Source organism: Mesoplodon densirostris, chromosome 11, assembly GCF_025265405.1.
Source record: "Mesoplodon densirostris isolate mMesDen1 chromosome 11, mMesDen1 primary haplotype, whole genome shotgun sequence".
Taxonomy (NCBI): Eukaryota; Metazoa; Chordata; class Mammalia; order Artiodactyla; family Ziphiidae; genus Mesoplodon; species Mesoplodon densirostris.
The window spans coordinates 38,484,261-38,503,619 of NC_082671.1; the positions used below are offsets into that span (position 1 = coordinate 38,484,261).

The window sequence follows — 19,359 nt, forward strand, 5'->3', positions numbered from 1 at the left end:
ACGGAGCAACAAAGCCCGTGTGCCACAACTACTGAGCCTGCACTCTAGAGCCCGCAAGCTGCAACTACAGAGCCAGTGTGCCACAACTACTGAAGCCTGTACGCCTAGAGCCTGTGCTCTGCAACAAGAGAAGCCACCACAATGAGAAGCCCACGCAATGCAACAAAGAGTAGCCCCCGCTCGCCTCAACTAGAGAAAGCCTGTGTGCAGCAACAAAGACCCAATGCAGCCAAAATTAAATTAAAAAAATAAAATAAATTTACAAAAAAAAAAAAAAAAGAAGGGATAGAGAAAGGAAAGGTAACAGGCAGGGAGATGGAACAAATGGGTTAAATAGAAAATTTTAAAAATAGAAAAATACAAAAATGCTGTCTTAATGCAGTAGATGATAATTAAGAAATCTAGCTTTTACTAGGTCCTGGGTAAGTGAGTAAAGGGCAACTGCTTGACATTAAGCATTCTGAAGATGAGATTTGGGGAAACTATCAAATGAGGAAGAGAAAGTTACTCTTAATAATTAGGGAAAAAACCATTAAGCCAAGTTTTAGAACGAAAGTAGAGGCAGGAAACTAATAATTCAATCAAAGCTTTAAAAAATGTTTGCATCATGTACCCTTTCATGGTCCTAGAAAAAGTCTTGGCTGTTAAAGTTGGAGGAGTTGGATTTTATACATTCAACTTTAACATCAAGATTTAGTTAAGAATCACAAGGTCCAAAAGGTATCAATTTTTAAAAAATGAATTCTTATTTGAAATTTTTTTTGTTTTAAAAAGGCACTGAAATCTAATATAATCAACCTGGCATTAAAAAAGAAATTGTGAGTTAGAACACATGAGATTTACACAAAGTAAACAGAGACTCCTAGGTGCTTACCAATACTGTTTGTGCATCTGCCAGGTCAAAGGTTTGTTTTAAAGGTGCTAAGAAACATGCGGGGACAATGTGCTTATAAACAAAATCAGCAAATCCCACTGGTCCGTCTTTACCTCCTGTCAAGAGAATTCAGATTTTCATCTTGTATAAAAAGAAAGTCATTTAATTTATCACTGGTGAAAATCAACTCCCAGCTCCTGTCTATGTTAGGGCCAGGATCCCATTTCATCTCTCTTGTCTTAGGAAACAGGTTGGGGAATGAAGTTTTTTTTTTTCTTCTAAATCATCTTACCCCAGAGTTCTACCAACTTGGAAAGGATGATAAAACACGTTTTCTGGGCAATTGGATCTGGATATTCGACTGCTCCTTGAATAACAGTTACCAACACTCGTTCTACATTCTCTGCACCTGAAAAGAAAAAAAAAACTGAGTTCAATCTCATAAAGAACTAGAAAGGCAACCTGAAGCTCTCACTTCATATACAGTAACATGACAAAAACAATTACAGAGTTGCTAAGGTCCTCAGTTTTTATTAACTTGGCTCCTAAATTTTAAGCATAAAACATTGAAAAATTACTATTCCCTTATTATCTTGCCCTCTGGATTTCCATATAGCAAAATATTCTATGTTGATCTATATAGTCTCTTTTATTTTAAATTTCAAAACAGCAAAGTGGCCAGTAAGATTTAATTGTCAGGTCAATTCTGGCAAGTAGCTACCACACTATTTATACTATGAAGGAACCAATTAATACAGCTTTAGGCATACATGGATCATTCTCTAGATAGACCACATACTAGAACACAAAACAAGCCTCAACAAATTTGAGGATAGAAATTATTTCAAGCATCTTTTCTGACCACAACGGCATGAAACTAGAAATCAACCACAGAAGAAAAACAAAAAATACCCCGACTACATGCAGACTAAACAACATGCTACTAAAAAAGAAGGAGGAAATCAAAAAATACCAAAACAAATGCTAATGAAAACACAACCATACGAAAATCTATAGAATGCAGCAAAAGCAGTCATAGCAGGGATGTTTATAGAGATTCAGGCCTTCCTCAAAAAACAACTTAACCTACCAGTTAAAAGAATTAGAAAAAGAACATGCAAAATCTGAAGTCAACAGAAGGAAGGAAATAAAGATCAGAGAGATTAAAAAAAAACAGAAAAAGTCAATAAAACCAAGAGCTGGGGGACTTGCCTGGTGGCACAGTGGCTAAGAAACTGCCTGCCAATACAGGGGATATGGGTTCAATCCCTAGTCCAGGAAGATCCCACATACCGCAGAGCAACTAAGCCTGCACACCACAACTACTGAGCCTGTGCTCCAGAGCCTGTGAGCCACAACTACTGAGCCCGTGGGCCACAACTACTGAAGCCTGTGTGCCCTAGAGCCTGTGTGCTGCAACTACTGAGCCCATGCACTCTAGGGCACGCATGCTGCAACTACTGAAGCCCGTGAGCCTAGAGCCCGTGCTCTGCAAGAGAAGCCACTGCAATGAGAAGCCCGTGTACTGCAACGAAGAGTAGCCCCCACTCACCACAACTAGAGAAAGCCTGTGCGCAGCAACGAAGCAGCCAAAAAAAAAAAAAAAAAAAGCGCTTTATTTTAATAAATGAACAAACAAGTAAGTAAATCATAGCAATATTTTCTTAGATCAGTCTCCCAAGGCAAAAGAAATAAAATCAAAAATAAACAAATGGGACCTAGTCAAACTTATAAGCTTTTGCACTGCAAAGGAAACCATAAATGAAACGAAAAGACAACCTATGGACTGGAAGAAAATATTTGCAAGTGATGAAACCAACAAGGGCTTAATTTCCAAAATATACAAATAGCTCATACTACTCAATAACAACAACAAAAAAGCCAACCCTGTCAAAAAACGGGCAGAAAACCTAAATAGACATTTCTCCAAAGACAAACAGATGGCCAACATGCACATTAAAAGATGCTCAACATTGCTAATTATTAGAGAAATGCAAATCAAAACTATGATGAGGGCCTCCCTGGTGGCGCAAGTGGTTGAGAGTCCGCCTGCTGATGCAGGGGATACGGGTTCGTGCCCCGGTCTGGGAGGATCCCATATGCCGCGGAGCGGCTGGGCCCGTGAGCCATGGCCGCTGAGCCTGTGCGTCCGGAGCCTGTGCGTCCGGAGCCTGTGCTCCGCAACGGGAGAGGCCACAACAGTGAGAGGCCCGCATACCGCAAAAAAAAAAAAAAAAAAAAAAACTATGATGAGCTATCACCTCACACTGGTCAGAATAGCCCTCATCAAAAAGTATCCAAATAATAAATGCTGGAGAGGGTGTAGAGAAAAGGGAACCCTCCTACACTGTTGGTGGCAATGTAAATTGGTGCACCCGCTATGGAGAACAGTTCCTTAAAAAACTGGCGGTTCCTTAAAAAACTGGCGGTTCCTTAAAAAAACTAAAAGTGGAGTTACCATATGATCCAGCAATCCAACTCCTGGGTATATACCCGGAAAACATGAAAACTCTAATTAGAAAAGATACATGCACACCAATGTTCACAGCAGCACTATTTACAACAGCCGAAACATGGAAGCAACCTAAATGTCCATCAGCAAATGAATGGATAAAGAAGACGTGGGGTATATATACAATGAAATATTACTCAGCCATAAAAAAGAATGAAATATTTCAATTTGCAGCAACATGGATGGACCTAGAAATTATCATACTAAGTGAAGTAAGTCAGACAGAGAAAGACAAATATTGTATGATATCACTTATACGTGGAATCTAAAACATGACACAAATGAACTTATTTATAAAACAGAAACAGACTCACAGACATAGAAAACAAACTTATGGTTACAAAGGGGAAGGTAGGGAGGGATAAATTAGGAGTATGAGGTTAACACATACACACTACTATATATAAAACAGATAAACAACAAGGATTTACTTATAACACAGGGAACTGTATTCAATATGCTGTAATAACCTATAACGGAAAAGAATCTGAAAAAGGATATGTATATACGTGTATAACTGAATCACTTTGCTGTATACCTGAAACTAACAGAAAACATTGTAAATCAACTTGAAAAAAAAAAAAAAAAAGGAATACTGCTTTAGGAAAATGGGAACTGAATACAAGTTAATTTTAAGGTCCTCTATGTGAAAATGATTCCCACCCTGATGGTAATAAACTGTCATCTTTGGGGCCAACATATAATGACTTCAAAAGTTTAGTGTTTACTCCAACTAGCTCTCGCTCATATAGATATACAACTGTGACAAGTACTTAGACGACTTAGGCACTGCATGCATCCTCACCTTGATTTGCTATGACTTCGCTCATTCCACTGCCTGTGACTGTTTGCAGGAAAGCAAAGTAACTCCTGCGCAACATCTGCTTCTCTAAAGCAGCAGACTGGTCGTTTTCTTCTGCTGGTCGGAGCAAAACTTCAAAAATTGCATGAAGAAGAGGCATAAACATTTGTTGTAAAAATGGGGATACCTGTATCTGAAGAGATGAAACAATGATTACTATTTCAGAAATAAGAAAATCAGTAACACGAAACTTAGAAAAAACATGTTTTACATAAAGCCTTTTTCTATCTAGTTAGGACACGTATTTACATAATTCAGTTAGCAAATATCAATGTTAAGACAAAAATCTATAGAGCATAACAGTATTGAAAGCCTCAAGATCGTTAAGTTCAACCCATTTCCTACAGTTCAAGATTCAGGTTCAAATAACATGGAGTCAGACATATTTCACAATCAAATATTGCCATGGAATATTTTCAAATTTAAATTTTCAATAAATGAATTCTACTGCTAAATTATATATGAATTTATATGATTGAGCTCTCAGGCTTTACATGCCCTTGAGCAAATTGCTTAACTTCTGTGTCTCAGTCTCTTCATCCTTAAAACAACAATACTTAACTTCTAGGGTTGTTACAAAGATCAAATGAATGTATAAGAAAATGCTCTGAACAGATTTTGAACACAGAACACTATGTAAGTGTTAGTAATTTTTATTAGCCAACTTACGCTTATGTTACATTTCCTTGTACATAAAACTGACACTGAATTATTTTTAAACTACTTGGGCACCCAAATTACAGGGCTTAAAATTTATTCTTTAGGCATTTATTATTCAATGCTGTTTTATTTGCTTTTCTAAAACACCAGACTAATAGTTTTCTTCTGCTGCATAGAACAGAAAAGGTCTATTCTTATTAAAACATCTTTTAAGCATTTCCTATGTGTCAGGCAGTGTTGCAGACACTGGGGATGATAAAAATACCTATGATCCATGCCCCCAAGAAACTCATACTTAAAAAAAAAAAAAAAAAAAAAAAAAGCAAGGGTCAAATGCTAAAATATACCTAAAGATAAATACATCTAATCTTGAAGTCAGGAGATCTTAAAGTCAGGAAATTCTCTGAGCTCTGAAGGTTTGTGGTACCTTAAATTTGGCTGTAATCTGGTTGATAAGAGGAATGAATTCCTGGAGGTCTTTTGCTTCACAATCTTTGAGCATGTGTTCTGAAGCAGATGGAATGAACGGAAGGACCTCTTCCTCCAGGCAAATAATCATGCGATGAAGGAACGTGCGAACCCCACTTCTGAGAATATCCTTTTGTAAGGGACAACTGAGGGCTGGCAAGAACGTCTGTAAACAGTCCAGATAAACTTCGGAACAGCCACACTGTTTCACGGTCTGCTTGTTGCTGAAAGCTTTGCTGGTTCGACTATATAAACAATTATCAGGTAACTAGTTTTAAGTTTATTCTTCAAATGTTTTATGGAGTAGTCAAAAACAACACACAACAAATTACAAAACTGACAAAACAAAGAAGCCATTTCTTTATTTTCCATGTCACAGCTACGTCTATCTTTAGCTGATATGGTTATTTGTAAACTATTGCTTCCAGTTACCATTCCAGAAAGAGCTCAAGTTAAAATTAAATGAATGAATGAAATGTAATTAATACAATCTCTCAAATGTGAGTCCACCTAAATGTTTTACTAAAATTCTGCTGATAACGTATGCAGAAAAGAGAAAAAAAATCTATTTATTATGAATAGGCTATACTACACAATCTGTAAACTACCAATTTATATTTAAAACAATCTTAGGATCAAGTTATTTATACATCTTTAACATAAGCTTTTGCACTAAAGTCTTCTGCAGAGCAATTTCTCTATGTAGCTTCTAATGAGCAATCACTATAACTTTCATGCTGTTATTATTTGCCAATAAACAGAGAGAAACAAAGGGCAGCTTGGGTGGTCTTCAGGATACAATGTAACAACTAAAAAGAAGCCTCAGCACCTTCTCTTTAAGGTTCCAAAACTGATCCCCTGATGTCATTGGTACATAAACACTTAGACTAATCTCCTTAAATACGTAGTCAATTTATAACAAAGAAATCAGAGGAGTTAAGGATTTAGATAACTGTCAAGTCAGAAATGCATAATGTGACATGACCTAATTCCTTCTTCAGTTAAATCTAATTCAATGAATTAGAAAAGAAACAAACAATTCTCTGGACAATCTAGTTTTACAAACATAGATATGCATGCCCAATTAGAAAAATCCAAGCAAATGATTCTGTGTATGTTGAAAAAAATCACTTCACAAATTTAAATGCAATCACTCACCTGGCAAATCCAACAGCGTGGTTGAGACAGTCTGCAAGAGATGCCTGCCTTTCTTCGTCCTGTGCCAGCATCAATTTTTCTAACAGAATTTTAAACTTCTCCATGAGTGGAGTCAACAGATTCCTCATTAATGCCTGCTTCCGTTCTGCTGAGTACTCACTATTAACGATCAGCACTCCAGCTGTCTCATAAATAAATAATTGATCATCGCTGCTCAACAAAGACTGGTAACCATTCTCCTAAAATGAAATTTAGTCTTATTGAAGTTTTTCTTTGTTCAGTTCCTCTCATTTAAATGAGAATAAGTACAAGAGGGACAGGAGATTTAATCTATCACATCAACTCATTATTAAAAAGAAGACTGAGTACTTATAAAATAAAATTTTTCCCAGGATCACATAATGGAAAACAAATGGAATTAGAGGTCAAAAGATCATGGGTCTAATTCTACCCCTAACAAGACTTCATAAATGGTCATATAATGTAACTGTTAGTTTTCTAACTTGTTTTCTTTTGTAAAACCTATTTATTATTAGGAGGCTAACAATCAGGTATACAACGTGCTTTGAATGTTAGGACAAAAGCCACACAAGTTAATACTTTAGAGTGTTTAAGAGTTAAATCAGTAAACACCATACAATAAACACACACATACACAACAGTTGTTACTTTAGAACATCTGAAAATAAGACTGCAAGTGAAAAAAAAAGATCTCATTCAAGCATAAGCAAACATCTATATATTGATCCATTTTTATTAATGAGTTTGTTATTTTTCACATTTATGCAGTCTGAGAGGCCAGGAGGAGGGGGAAAATATCAGAGGCCCCTCTAGCTCTAACAATAAAGCTCCCTGTTAAGAAATTATTTAAAAGCCTAGTCTTAAAACAGATAAATTATGTGGCAGGCTTATTATTTAAAAAAAAGACCTCATCTTTTAAAAGTGAATGTCCCTATTTATTTTTTATATAAATTTATTTATTTAGGCTGCACTGGGTCTTAGTTGTGGCACGCGGGATCTTTTAGCTGTGGCATGCGGACTTGTAGTTGCAGCTTGCGGGCTCTTAGATGCAGCATGTGGACTCTTAGTTGCAGCATGCATGCAGGATCTAGTTCCCCAACCAGGGATTGAACCTGGGCCCCCTGCACTGGGAGTGTGGAGTCTTAAGTACTGGACCACCAGGGGAAGTCCCATGAAGTATTTTAATATATATGTTTCTTTAATGTGTAGGCAAAGATAAGTTAACCATATAATGCACTAGTAACCTTTCATGCAATGAAACTATATACCTTTGTACCCTGAATACTGATATTTATTTTTTAAAAACCCAAAATATTATTTTATGTTTAACACTTTTCAAGTGGCAGCTCAAGTAATAACTTTCATTAAAATGAAAAAAAATGTCAAGGTCAGTATTTTGCTTTACACAAAAACATGTATCAGTCAAAATGTGCTTACAAAGTATCTCAACATAAATCTGTCTAGTGAAATAAACACCGAAATATACAGATCAACCAGCATTAAAATTTTTTTTACCCCAAGCCAGAAGTTTCACAGAAAAACTTCAGTCTACCAGTAGCAGTCATTGAGAATGGCTAATGTGATCATAGTACTAAACAGAGAATAATTTAGAAACCGAATTTTCCTTCTCCAAAAAAAAACACTTCACTTGCATTTAACAGTACAGAGAGCAGACCATATCTCACACTGCTAAATCTATCAGTCAAAGTTTGATTCCTTTCTATTTCTATTACTATGTTTTGTTTACTGTATCTCAACAGAGTTTTGGTAAACAAAACTAACCCTTGCACATCCTCCATCCACACTTTAAAAAACAAAAACAAAAACAAAAAAAAAACGCCCAAAGGCATTAACACTAAAGGCTAAAGGGATATGTAGCCTCAATATTGGGGAAAACTTATCACTCAGAAGGATAGATACTTACAGGTGGAGAAAGTTCTAATAAATCTTGTATTCTATTCAGAATATCCTCAATGAAAGGATTCATTTGTTTACTGAATAAAGGCAAAAAGGAAAACCACAATTACATAAATAACAGTGCTTGGCAAAGTGTGGAAATGCCAAATCCCTCTTTAAGGCAAAACTAAAAAAAAAAGTTCAGTGCTAAGGTAGTCACACATGTGATCATTCAGAGTATCTATGATTTTTTTAAACTACAATTTTATAAGCCTAAGAATAAGTAGTTTTCATACCAAAAACTGGTACTAGTAAAGAACAATACAATATAAAACAGATTAAGTTCAAAATGTATTTCCAAGGAATATCATCTTTAGAATTTCAAAGAAGCCATAGAGTTATCTACAGCAGTAAAACTGTTATGTAACTAATGTCATTAGTGATGACAGGTGTTACATACAAAAATATTCAAACAAATCACTGTTTAACAATGAACAAAGTACCTGGCTAAAGAGAAGGAAAAGAAATCGTAACATCATGATACAAAAAGGAACACCAAAATTTTACAAAAGCCTTAGGACGAAAAGACCAAATCTACCACAGACTCTTAGAAAATAATTTACATCTTACTTAACAATCTTAAAAACAAGAATTAAACATTATAGATGAAATTTTGTACTTACTTCAGAGATTTGACAAATCTAGAAAACAGGTAAGCAGTTCTGCTCCGTACTTTTGCACTAGAGTGCCGCAGACCCCTGTGATCTAAGAAAGCCATCTAAAGAAACAGAGACACTTTTACTATTTCTGTACTTATTTAAGGCTTCTATTGCTATTGTCATGACACATTTTTGTTCACACCAAATTCTACTTTTTAGCTCTAGAAGGGAAGAACTAGGTACATATAAAAAGTAAGCCTACGCTACACACAAACAGGCCCTTGAGTATTTGTTTTAAATAACTGACTAGACAAACTCCATTTTAAAGGAATGGAGGAGGGGTTAGTTTCAGTGTGTTGAAGAGTTTTTGAGAGGTTCTGGCTCTGGAAAAAGTAATAAAAGAAAGATAGAATACTATCTGCTCATTAGCTGAAACACACAGAAAATAAAAGTTGAGAGTAAAGTGTATACTTACTAGTACACATGGAATGTGTTGAGGTTCAACTGTGAAAAACTTTTCATATCTAACAACAGTTTCGAAGAACTCCAATGTCACAGATGTGTGCTGGTAGGAACTGACTCCTGATGTTACCAACTGGAGCGGGAAAAAGTTAAGAAATCTATCCTTATTTACTGCAACATCAAAATGTCCCAGTATTAACATATATTAAGCTCTAACAATTAAGGAACTCACATTAGCTTATATGAAAACAGAAAATTATGTTCAAAATAAATTATCTTTAGTATACTTACAGTTCGCATCATATCCTGCAAAGCACTAGCTTTTGAAACATCACCTGAGAAGTGAGCACCATGAGATACTGGAAGAGCTTCTGCCAACATATACAGCAATCTTATTGCCACTTCAACTTCCATAAACCTTGTAGTCTGCCAATTCCTACCAAGGTATATAATATGTCAGTGAAATCTGAATATAAACTTTCTATACAACTAGTGATGCACGGGATAAAAAGACACCAACCAAAGCCTCTTTAATTATTAAACAGTCACAGCAATTGTTAATTTTGCCAGGCAACATAATTCATATCACAAAAGTATATAAAACTAATGAAATCCATTTTATTGACATTCCAAAGAGCAGTATTTCCCTCCAAGAATCAAGATAAATCAGACGCAAGTGCATTGTTTCAGAGATACACATAAGATCTTCATAAGTAACATAAATTAATAAGTCATGTGAATCACTTATGGTAGACCATCATCAGGGAGAAAAGGAAAGAGGTGACTTGTTAGAAACAGTGTAACAAACTTACTGCAGGGTAGAACTAAAAACTCTGCGAACAGAAGCCAGCAGTAACTCGGGTGAAACTTGAGCAAGCCTGTCCAACAGTAACTTCAGTTGTTTTCTGTATTCTACAAACATGGCTTCATCTTCACCCTATGATATTTTAAAAATTCCATTAAAAAACTTAAAAGATCTTAAAACACATAAAATGGTGAGTTCTCACTAGTTTTTGTATTTACAAATTTAATACACTTCTATTTTTTCATCAATATTTATTTATGTAGGAAAATATACTATGCTCAGTAGCCTTTCCCCTCCTGCTCACAAATAATTTTATCTGAACACAGCCCTAGACCATGAAAGCCTATAGCCAGAAATAGCAATAGGGAGGACATTAAAAACAAAAGTCTAACAGGAGAGAGTTATTGAGGGACAATTAAGCAAAGGACAGATAACGCAAGGCTTTGGGGAAAAAACAAAAACAAGAGTCTAAGCCAGGATGGGTTCATGTAGGGCTCTGTGAGAACCCTGGCACCTTATATACTCCTTGTATCTCACTGTCCACTTTAAGAACTGCAATAATATCACATGATTGACGATATTATATGTAATGAGCCTAGCACTTCATAAGTGCATGGTGTGTTGGTGATCATCACCATTATTCTTTTACAGTTAGAAGTTTTTGAATGCCTGAAGTGGGTAATAGAACACGTTAGCACACAACTAGACAGTACACGCCATCACTGAGTTGCTAGAAAGCACTGATGACCCTTGTGATTGATGAAAAGCTGACTCACTGACAACCCTGGACAAGACTTTAACCAGAACAAGTCCAGAGACAGTTAAGTACCTCATTCCTACTCTCCCACAGACAATTATGATCTGAGGTCCATCAACTGGGCCTCAACTGATCACTCTTACTAAATATAAAGTGAAATATGATCACCAATAATACTGTCAATATTTATGAAGTTCAATGCTACAAAGTGTTTTTAAAAGGGTCATTTTAAAGAGGGACAAAATACAAAAAAATGAAGGATTATGAAAGTTTCCATTGATTTCCCCTAAATAGAGGTCAATATAAACAAGACTAGGGACTTCCCTGGTGGCGCAGTGGTTAAGAATCCACCTGCCAATGCAGGGGACACGGGTTTGAGCCCTGGTCCGGGAAGATCCCACATGCCGCGGAGCAACTGAGCCCGTGCGCCACAGCTACTGAGCCTGCGCTCTAGAGCTCATGAGCCACAACTACTGAGCCTGTGTGCTGCAACTACTGAAGCCTGCACGCCTAGAACCCGTGCTCTGCAACAAGAGAAGCCACCACAATGAGAAGCCCATGCACCGCAAAGAAGATTAGCCCCTGCTCGCCACAACTAGAGAGAAAGCCTGTGAGCAGCAACGAAGACCCAACACAGTCAAAAAACAAAAACAAAAACAAAACCCCAAGACTAATTTTTTAAGATAATCAAAACTTGGAATATTAATTTGATGTAAGTAAACAAAATTAAAACTGATTTCTCCTCAATGCAAAATTCTTACCTCATTTTCAAAGTTATATTCTTCATCATAGGTTAATTTTTTCATAACGGCCAACATGATTGCCTAAAATTAAGAATAAAATACCTTTTGTCAGTCTCCTTTAATTTCATATAATTTGAAATTAAGCTATATTTCAAGGCACACTGCAGATGTAGATTCTATTATTGGTTTAAAAGAAACAAAAAGAAGTCAATTACCTCTACATTAGCTTTTTGCTGATCAGAGAGCACAGTAAGCTGTTGAAAGAAAGCAATCATTTATTAGCTTTCCTAAAGTTATACTTGCTTATCAGAATATTTTTCTGATCAGTTAAGATCTTTTCAAACATGCACACAGCTTTTCTGGAGGGCAGTTTGACAGTACATTTCTATATTTGAAATGTACCTAACCTAAGATCTATCAATTTCACTTCTAGTAAGTAACTTGACATGTAGGCAAAGACATGTAGATGAATTTGATTTTAAAAGATACTTATAAATGTATTCAGCAAAGAAGCAGATTATAGAACAGCAAAGTATGATCTTACTTTGTTTTTAAACAAGGCCAAAAAAGCCTAGAAATCCATTATGAGATACACAGTGGGACTATCAATAATGATACCAATTTTAACTTTCTTCATACCTTTCCACATTGCCTAAAATTTCTTAAAGTATGCATGCAGAAACATATTAGGTTTATAACAGAAGCTAAACTCAAGTTTGGAAAAAAACTATTTTAAGCTTGACTCAATTGAACTAATTCAATGTAAATATCAATAAAATAGGAATGGCTCTCACCTAATGTCATAATGAGAAATCACTAATTCTTTAAAGGGCTATATGCTATCAATATAATATGGGAGATTCATACCTTCTACATTTTAAGGTCTATTATTGGAAGCAACTCTCTAGGGGGAAACTTTTAATTGTAAAAAAAAATTGTTTATAAGAAATAATGCATATGTAATTAAAATAACGAACCACGGGGACTTCCCTGGTGGTGCAGTGGTTAAGAATCTGCCTGCCAATGAAGGGGACACGGGTGTGAACCCTGGTCCGGGAAGATCCCACATGCTGTGCAGCAACTAAGCCCGGGCACCACAACTACTGAGCCTGTGCTCTAGAGCCCGTAAGCCACAACTACTGAGCCCGCATGCTGCAACTACTGAAGCCTGCATGCCTAGAGCCCGGGCTCCACAACAAGAGAAGCCACCGCAATAAGAAGCCTGCACACCTCAACGAAGAGTAGCCCCTGCTCGCCACAACTAGAGAAAGCCCGCATGCAGCAACGAAGACCCAATGCAGCCAAAAATAAATAAAAAAAAAAAATGAACCACGTTTAACAAAATTTCTACTGCATTTAGAAATAAACAGAGGGGGCTTCCCTGGAGGTCCAGTGGTTAAGACTCTGCGCTCCCAATGCAGGGGGCATGGATTCAATCCCTGGTCAGGGAACTGAGACCCTACATGCTGCACAGCCAAAATAAATAAATAAATAAAAATAAACAGATTCATGGAATTCCCTGGTAGTCTAGTGATTACGATTTGGCACTTTCACTGCCGGGGCCCAGGTTCAACCTCTGGTCGGGGAACTGAGATCCCGGAAGCCATGCAAAGCAGCCAAGATTTAAAAAAAAGAAAAAGAAATAAACACAGATTCAAAATAAAAAAACAACCTAAACCTATAACTAATTCTGAAGCTTTTTAGTCTAGTGAATTTTAGAACCTGGCCATTTCTGTTTTCTGGCTAAGAAGTTTAAAGAAAAAAAAAAAGATGAAAATACATTAATAATTAACAGTAAATGTCACTAGAGTGTAGAATTATGAGTATTTTCTTGTTTTCATTTTTCCTGTATTTTCCAATTCTCTATTGCTCTTCTATATTATCTACTGGACAAAAAGATTAAAATAAGGACTTACCTGTTTCAAAATATGAAGATAATCGTAACAAAATCCAATAATGTTAGAAGAGATGTCATCATCCTCATGAACTAGGAGCTGCAACATCAGGGCCACTTTTGTTTCAATAGCTTGTAGTGCCTCTTGAGCATTCTTGATATCCCCATTCTTAATTAATTTAGTCCAGCTAACTATCAATGACTGTCCCATTCCGTTTACCAGTTTAGAAAATCTGGCCAGGAAGTCAACATCTTCTTCCTACAAATGATCAATACAGACTTCAATTTAAAACCAACCACCTAAGAGGAAAAACTCTAAACTTAGGTATGGGTCAAGTGCCAATCATAGGAGTCATTTTTATTTTTATTTTATTTATTTATTTTTTATTTTTGGCTGCATTGGGTCTTCGTTGCTGCACGCCAGCTTTCTCTAGTTACAGCGAGCCAGGTCTACTCTTCGTTGCGGTGCGTGGGCTTCTCATTGAAGTGTTCTAGGCACGCGGGCTTCAGCAGTTGTGGCATGCGGGCTCAGTAGTTATGGCTCATGGGTTCTAGAGCACAGGCTCAGTAGTTGTGGCGCACGGGCTTAGCTGCTGCGCAGCATGTGGGATCTTCCCGGACCACAGCTCAAACCCATGTCCCTTGCATTGGCAGGCGGATTCTTAACCACTGTGCCACCAGGGAAGTCCCAGGAGTCATTCTTAAACTAACATTAGACACTAACAATTCTACCATTTTGACTGGGAAATCTTAAGAATTTGAATTCTTCTACTATTATTATCCACTAGTACTAACTCTTCAAAGCAACTTTTTAAAATGATTATAGTCATGTAGATATTGCCAACTTATAAAAGCTTAAAAAAAAAGAGATCTGTGGTTTCAAAACCTCTCTAAACTGCTGAATTTAGTAAATATGCTCTAATAAAGTTAATGATGCCATATTATGTTATGTATATGAATTTACAACAGTCCTTTCTGATACTATTTAATTTGAACCTCAACTGCACTACAAAGAGATAAAACTGCTATTATAATAACTGGCCTATGGTCACATCAGCACTAATTCTAGAACTTAAAATTAGGTTATTTTCATTAATTATCCTTATGATGTTTCCTATAGAAAGAGATTTCTACCATCACCATTTTAAATCTTTTACCAGGGACTAAATAAGACAATTATTAGCAGTGTAAGAAAATAATACTATTTGTCAGCTAGGAAAATACCAGAGGTGTTGTACTCCTGACATATCAACAATACAAAGACTTCTCAGTAATTCTTTACCAATATCACAGGTAAAATTAAAAATAAAAACCTTCAAATTCAGTTTCTAAATTACTAATTTACCACCCTCAGCCCTAATTCTGCTGAGGCTAAACTTTAACAGCTCAAAGTTGAATGTGATGAAAATATAACATTTATAATTGAGTCTAATTTAGGTCAAAATGCATTGCCATGCTTCTTAAAGTGTGGTCCATGAACCAGCTGTATCACAGTATCACCTGAGAGTTTGTTAGAAACGCACAATTCTAAGTACCATCCCAGATCTTCAAGTTTAAGTCTGGTATAATCTATTGTTCAAGGCAAATGTTACAGATAACATTATGGCTTTCTAGATACAATGTTTCATATTATAATGTCAAGGAAGTTTCCAGCATTTAAAAACAAAACAAAAAGAAAAAGAAAAGGAAAGCATATTTAAATTACTGCCTATCCTAATTTGTTCTAACATTTTCAAAACCTTATACATAAATTTACTGACCTGGTCAATGCTGAAAAACCCAGCAGACTGTAATACTTGACACAAAGATTCTACTAGTTTCATTTTATCAACAGGATCCATTCCTTTATTTACAATTTCAAATAAACAATCACATGCTTCTTCCCGTAGAACTTCTATTGACATATGACCTAGCAGCATATTTATAAACCTGGCAATGGTGAAATAAAATTGTTATAATATTTTCAAATTCATGAGTTTTACATACTGTATTTTGCAGGTTTATATTTTTAAAATATAGGTTAACTTACCTATCATTGGCTATAAGGGATAAGTCTATCCAAGAGACATAAGCCCCAACTACTTCAAGGCACTGACATGTTACTTCTGAATTAGTATACTGATAGTTTTGTAGGATTTGGTACCATGATTCCACCAAGTTTGGAATGCACTGTTCCCTCATGGTATCTTTTATGAGAGTATTCCTACGAGCCTCCTAAAAGACAAAACAAAGTACCATATACACAATTAAAGTAGATTACCTCCCAAAATAATGTTTAACATCTGAATAATAGTTGTACACAGTAATTTCCTCACCACTAAACTTCCAGACTTGTTAACACATTCCCTGCCGCTATTTCCTATTTATCTGCTCTAAAATAATAACCTGTGATTCTTTCTAATTCCTCCTTCCATTCTACTCATTTCCTCAGACATAATTTCTTTTTTTTTTTTTTTTTTCTTTTTGCGGTATGTGGGCCTCTCACTGTTGTGGCCTCTCCCGTTGCGGAGCACAGGCTCCGGATGCGCAGGCCCAGCGGCCATGGCTCACGGGCCCAGCCGCTCCGCAGCATATGGGATCCTCCCAGACCGGGGCACGAACCCGTATCCCCTGCATCGGCAGGCGGACTCTTAACCACTTGCGCCACCAGGGAGGCCCAGACATAATTTCTTATTAAACACAAACTATAAATAAACATTGCTTAGGAATCTTAATCATGTGATAAAAGTTATTTCTCAATATTATACAAATACTTAAAATTACTTACGAGAATAGCAATTACTTAAATGTTACAAACATATTTGACATACAATGACCTCAAATTATCATACACATTTGAATTAAGCTATTTCCATTGTGTTCTTTAAGAAAAAGGAAAAAGTTATATCGGATAATACAGAAATAGAGAAAGACTAAGGTGACAGGCTATGTGACTAACTGAGAATACAGAAGAACCCAGCACTGATTCATAAGCAATGCTTTTTCCTCACTCGGTGACTCTAAAGCAGTAGTAAATATAGGCCACATTTGACTACAGTAGATTCATAGGAAAAAATCAATTTGTGTATTTCTCTAGAGAAAGTTCTTGCCTGGTTAAAAAAAAAATCTGAATACTCTAATTTCACCCTTCACCTGGAAAAAAAACCCAAGTTTAAATTCCTTTGTAAAACAAAATTCAAAATGTTGAAAAAACTTGTAAGTATTCTTAATAAAGTTTTATCTCAAAAAAAAAACAATAACAAAACCTTCTTGATCCTTTTATTATATGCCCACCATCTCCTACAATAACTACATTAAAAACTTAAAATTAATAGGAAGTTACTTGCCTCTGATGTATGCACCACATCACGATCCACCAACTCTGAATCAATAGCCATGAGAATTCGGAGATACAGATCTACTCCCCTTGGATTTAGGTCCACTACTGAGAGAATGTCAAAAAAAAACTTGGGCCATTTAGTGAGATATTCTGTAACAAAAAGCAAGGCGAAGACTTGGGCTGCTTTATTTCGTATAAAGGTCTTCTCTGGTTGGGGATTCAGCATCTGACAAACAGAGAAATAGTTCATAATGTTAAATGTAAATGGAAAAGACTCAAACGTTGTTTTCCTATTTATCGTTAATAGGCAAAACCCCACCAAACTTCACTAGGCTCTAGAACAGCTGTGCAACAAATATGCTTGAGAATTACCAAAGTTCTGAGGTGACTAGCCAGATGGAGAACAATCAAATGAACAAAGGTGCTAATGGTTACACCTCACTCTCACACTTTCAGAGAAAAGTTTCATGGGCAGAGCATTAGTAGGTCCCATAATTTTTTCTAGGAAGAAAAAAAATTCAATGATTTTTCTTTTAGCTGCTTGCTCTTTAAGGAAAATAAACATCCGAGCTACACAACTGCTTTAATACATTAAGATTAGCTAAAATTAATGAAAAAGAATGTAGTGAATAAAGAACTCTATTGGCTCCTTTGAAAAGGGCTCTTTGTTAAGAGGCTGTCCAGGAGGGCTCACCTTAAGTGTGAACAGAAAAGCCACTTTTGTCAAGTAGTTAAAAAAATATTACATTTTAAAACCGAAGTTTCCACCATGTGTCATGGGCAGAATGACAGCTTCAATTATCAAAATAATTTTAAGTTATTGCTAAGTTTCCATCTACCCGTGATCTTCAAAAACAGCACTTTCTAAAAGAGCTACATGATGAAATGGAGGATAAATGAGTGACATTTTTGAGGTGAAGTTGCAAACTCTTGCAAAAATAAAAATGTAAATATCTGGCAATTTGAGGTACTAAATGTAAAAACTACTATTTTACCTGAGCTTGAAGCCAAGATATGAGTGTCTCCCTAATCAGCTGTTGTTGAACAGTAGTTAGTTCTGAATATCTGTTCAAAATAGGGAAGAAAAATAACAATGATAATGTTTAGTGTCTGTGGTTTTAAAAAAGTAACGGCCTCTTATAAATTTGAATGAGAAAATTTGTACAGCACTCGACTATCTAAAATTCCCTAAAACAAATTGGTAATACCTCTCATCACTGCTTTAAAGACAGGGGTGGGAGAAGCAGGTGGGGTATCAATACTGATCATTGTTTTGTGGTTCAGTTCATGTTAAAACAAAATGGCAGCTACACAATTTTTCAGACAAAAATACATCCATGGTCTCAGGTCTGTGGTTTACAGAATCAATCAGTAGGCAAACTAAGGATCCCCAGAGCAGCAATTCACTGTTTTTACTTAAATTAGGCAGAGGTTCTACATGCAAGTGCCCACACTGCCACTCAACTCTAACAGAGAGTCATCGCTCAGAGAAACAGGCTCAGTATTGCTAGATCTTCTCATTTTTTCCAGAAAAGCTGGAAATCTATTTTTTTTTTTTTTTTTTTGCTGTACGCGGGCCTCTCACTGCTGTGGCCTCTCCCGTTGCGGAGCACAGGCTCCGGACACACAGGCTCCGCGGCCATGGCTCGCAGGCCCAGCCGCTCCGCGGCATGTGGGATCTTCCGGGATCGGGGCACGAACCCGTGTCCCCTGCATCGGCAGGCGGACTCTCAACCACTGCGCCACCAGGGAAGCCCTGGAAATCTATTTTTTTTCCTGTGAAATGACTGGATTTTTATACGTAACCAATGAACTCAGTATTTTTTTTTTTTTTTTTTTTTTTTTTTACTGTACGCGGGCCTCTCACTGCTGTGGCCTCTCCCGCCGCGGAGCACAGGCTCCGGACACACAGGCTCCGCGGCCATGGCTCGCGGGCCCAGCCGCTCCGCGGCACGCGGGACCCTCCGGGATCGGGGCACGAACCCGTGTCCCCTGCATCGGCAGGCGGACTCCCAACCACTGCGCCACCAGGGAAGCCCTGAACTCAGTATTTTTAAAACACTTTTTGGGATAAATCAAAATACATCTATGAGCTGGATATGACATATACCATCAATTTACAACCTATGTTATGGTGTCCCCAAAGAGGGAAAAACTAATTTAAAAACGGCCTCTTGGGACTGCCCTGGTGGTGCAGTGGTTAAGAATCCGCCTGCCAATGCAGGGGTCACGGGTTCAATCCCTGGTCCAGGAAGATCCCACAAGTCAC

The 19,359-nt window shown here is 36.8% G+C and overlaps 1 protein-coding gene across 3 annotated transcripts in view; it reads right to left on the reverse strand.

Moving 5' to 3' along the window:
- Window positions 1-19,359, reverse strand: part of XPOT (exportin for tRNA) — a 39,380-nt gene that overhangs the window by 10,327 nt on the left and 9,694 nt on the right. For 2 of the 3 annotated variants that reach the window (XM_060112687.1, XM_060112686.1), the window contains exons 5-21: window positions 18,086-18,155; window positions 17,098-17,316; window positions 15,801-15,985; window positions 15,532-15,700; window positions 13,794-14,030; window positions 12,093-12,131; window positions 11,896-11,958; window positions 10,385-10,509; window positions 9,864-10,008; window positions 9,586-9,705; window positions 9,135-9,229; window positions 8,480-8,549; window positions 6,535-6,773; window positions 5,336-5,621; window positions 4,192-4,381; window positions 1,167-1,283; window positions 875-990 (exon numbers count right to left, since the gene is read on the reverse strand). In XM_060112687.1, coding sequence (XP_059968670.1) covers window positions 875-990; window positions 1,167-1,283; window positions 4,192-4,381; window positions 5,336-5,621; window positions 6,535-6,773; window positions 8,480-8,549; window positions 9,135-9,229; window positions 9,586-9,705; window positions 9,864-10,008; window positions 10,385-10,509; window positions 11,896-11,958; window positions 12,093-12,131; window positions 13,794-14,030; window positions 15,532-15,700; window positions 15,801-15,985; window positions 17,098-17,316; window positions 18,086-18,155 — 2,485 coding nt within the window. The remainder of the gene's footprint in view (window positions 1-874; window positions 991-1,166; window positions 1,284-4,191; window positions 4,382-5,335; window positions 5,622-6,534; window positions 6,774-8,479; window positions 8,550-9,134; window positions 9,230-9,585; window positions 9,706-9,863; window positions 10,009-10,384; window positions 10,510-11,895; window positions 11,959-12,092; window positions 12,132-13,793; window positions 14,031-15,531; window positions 15,701-15,800; window positions 15,986-17,097; window positions 17,317-18,085; window positions 18,156-19,359) is intronic. The other variant, XM_060112688.1, reaches the window with a different exon arrangement.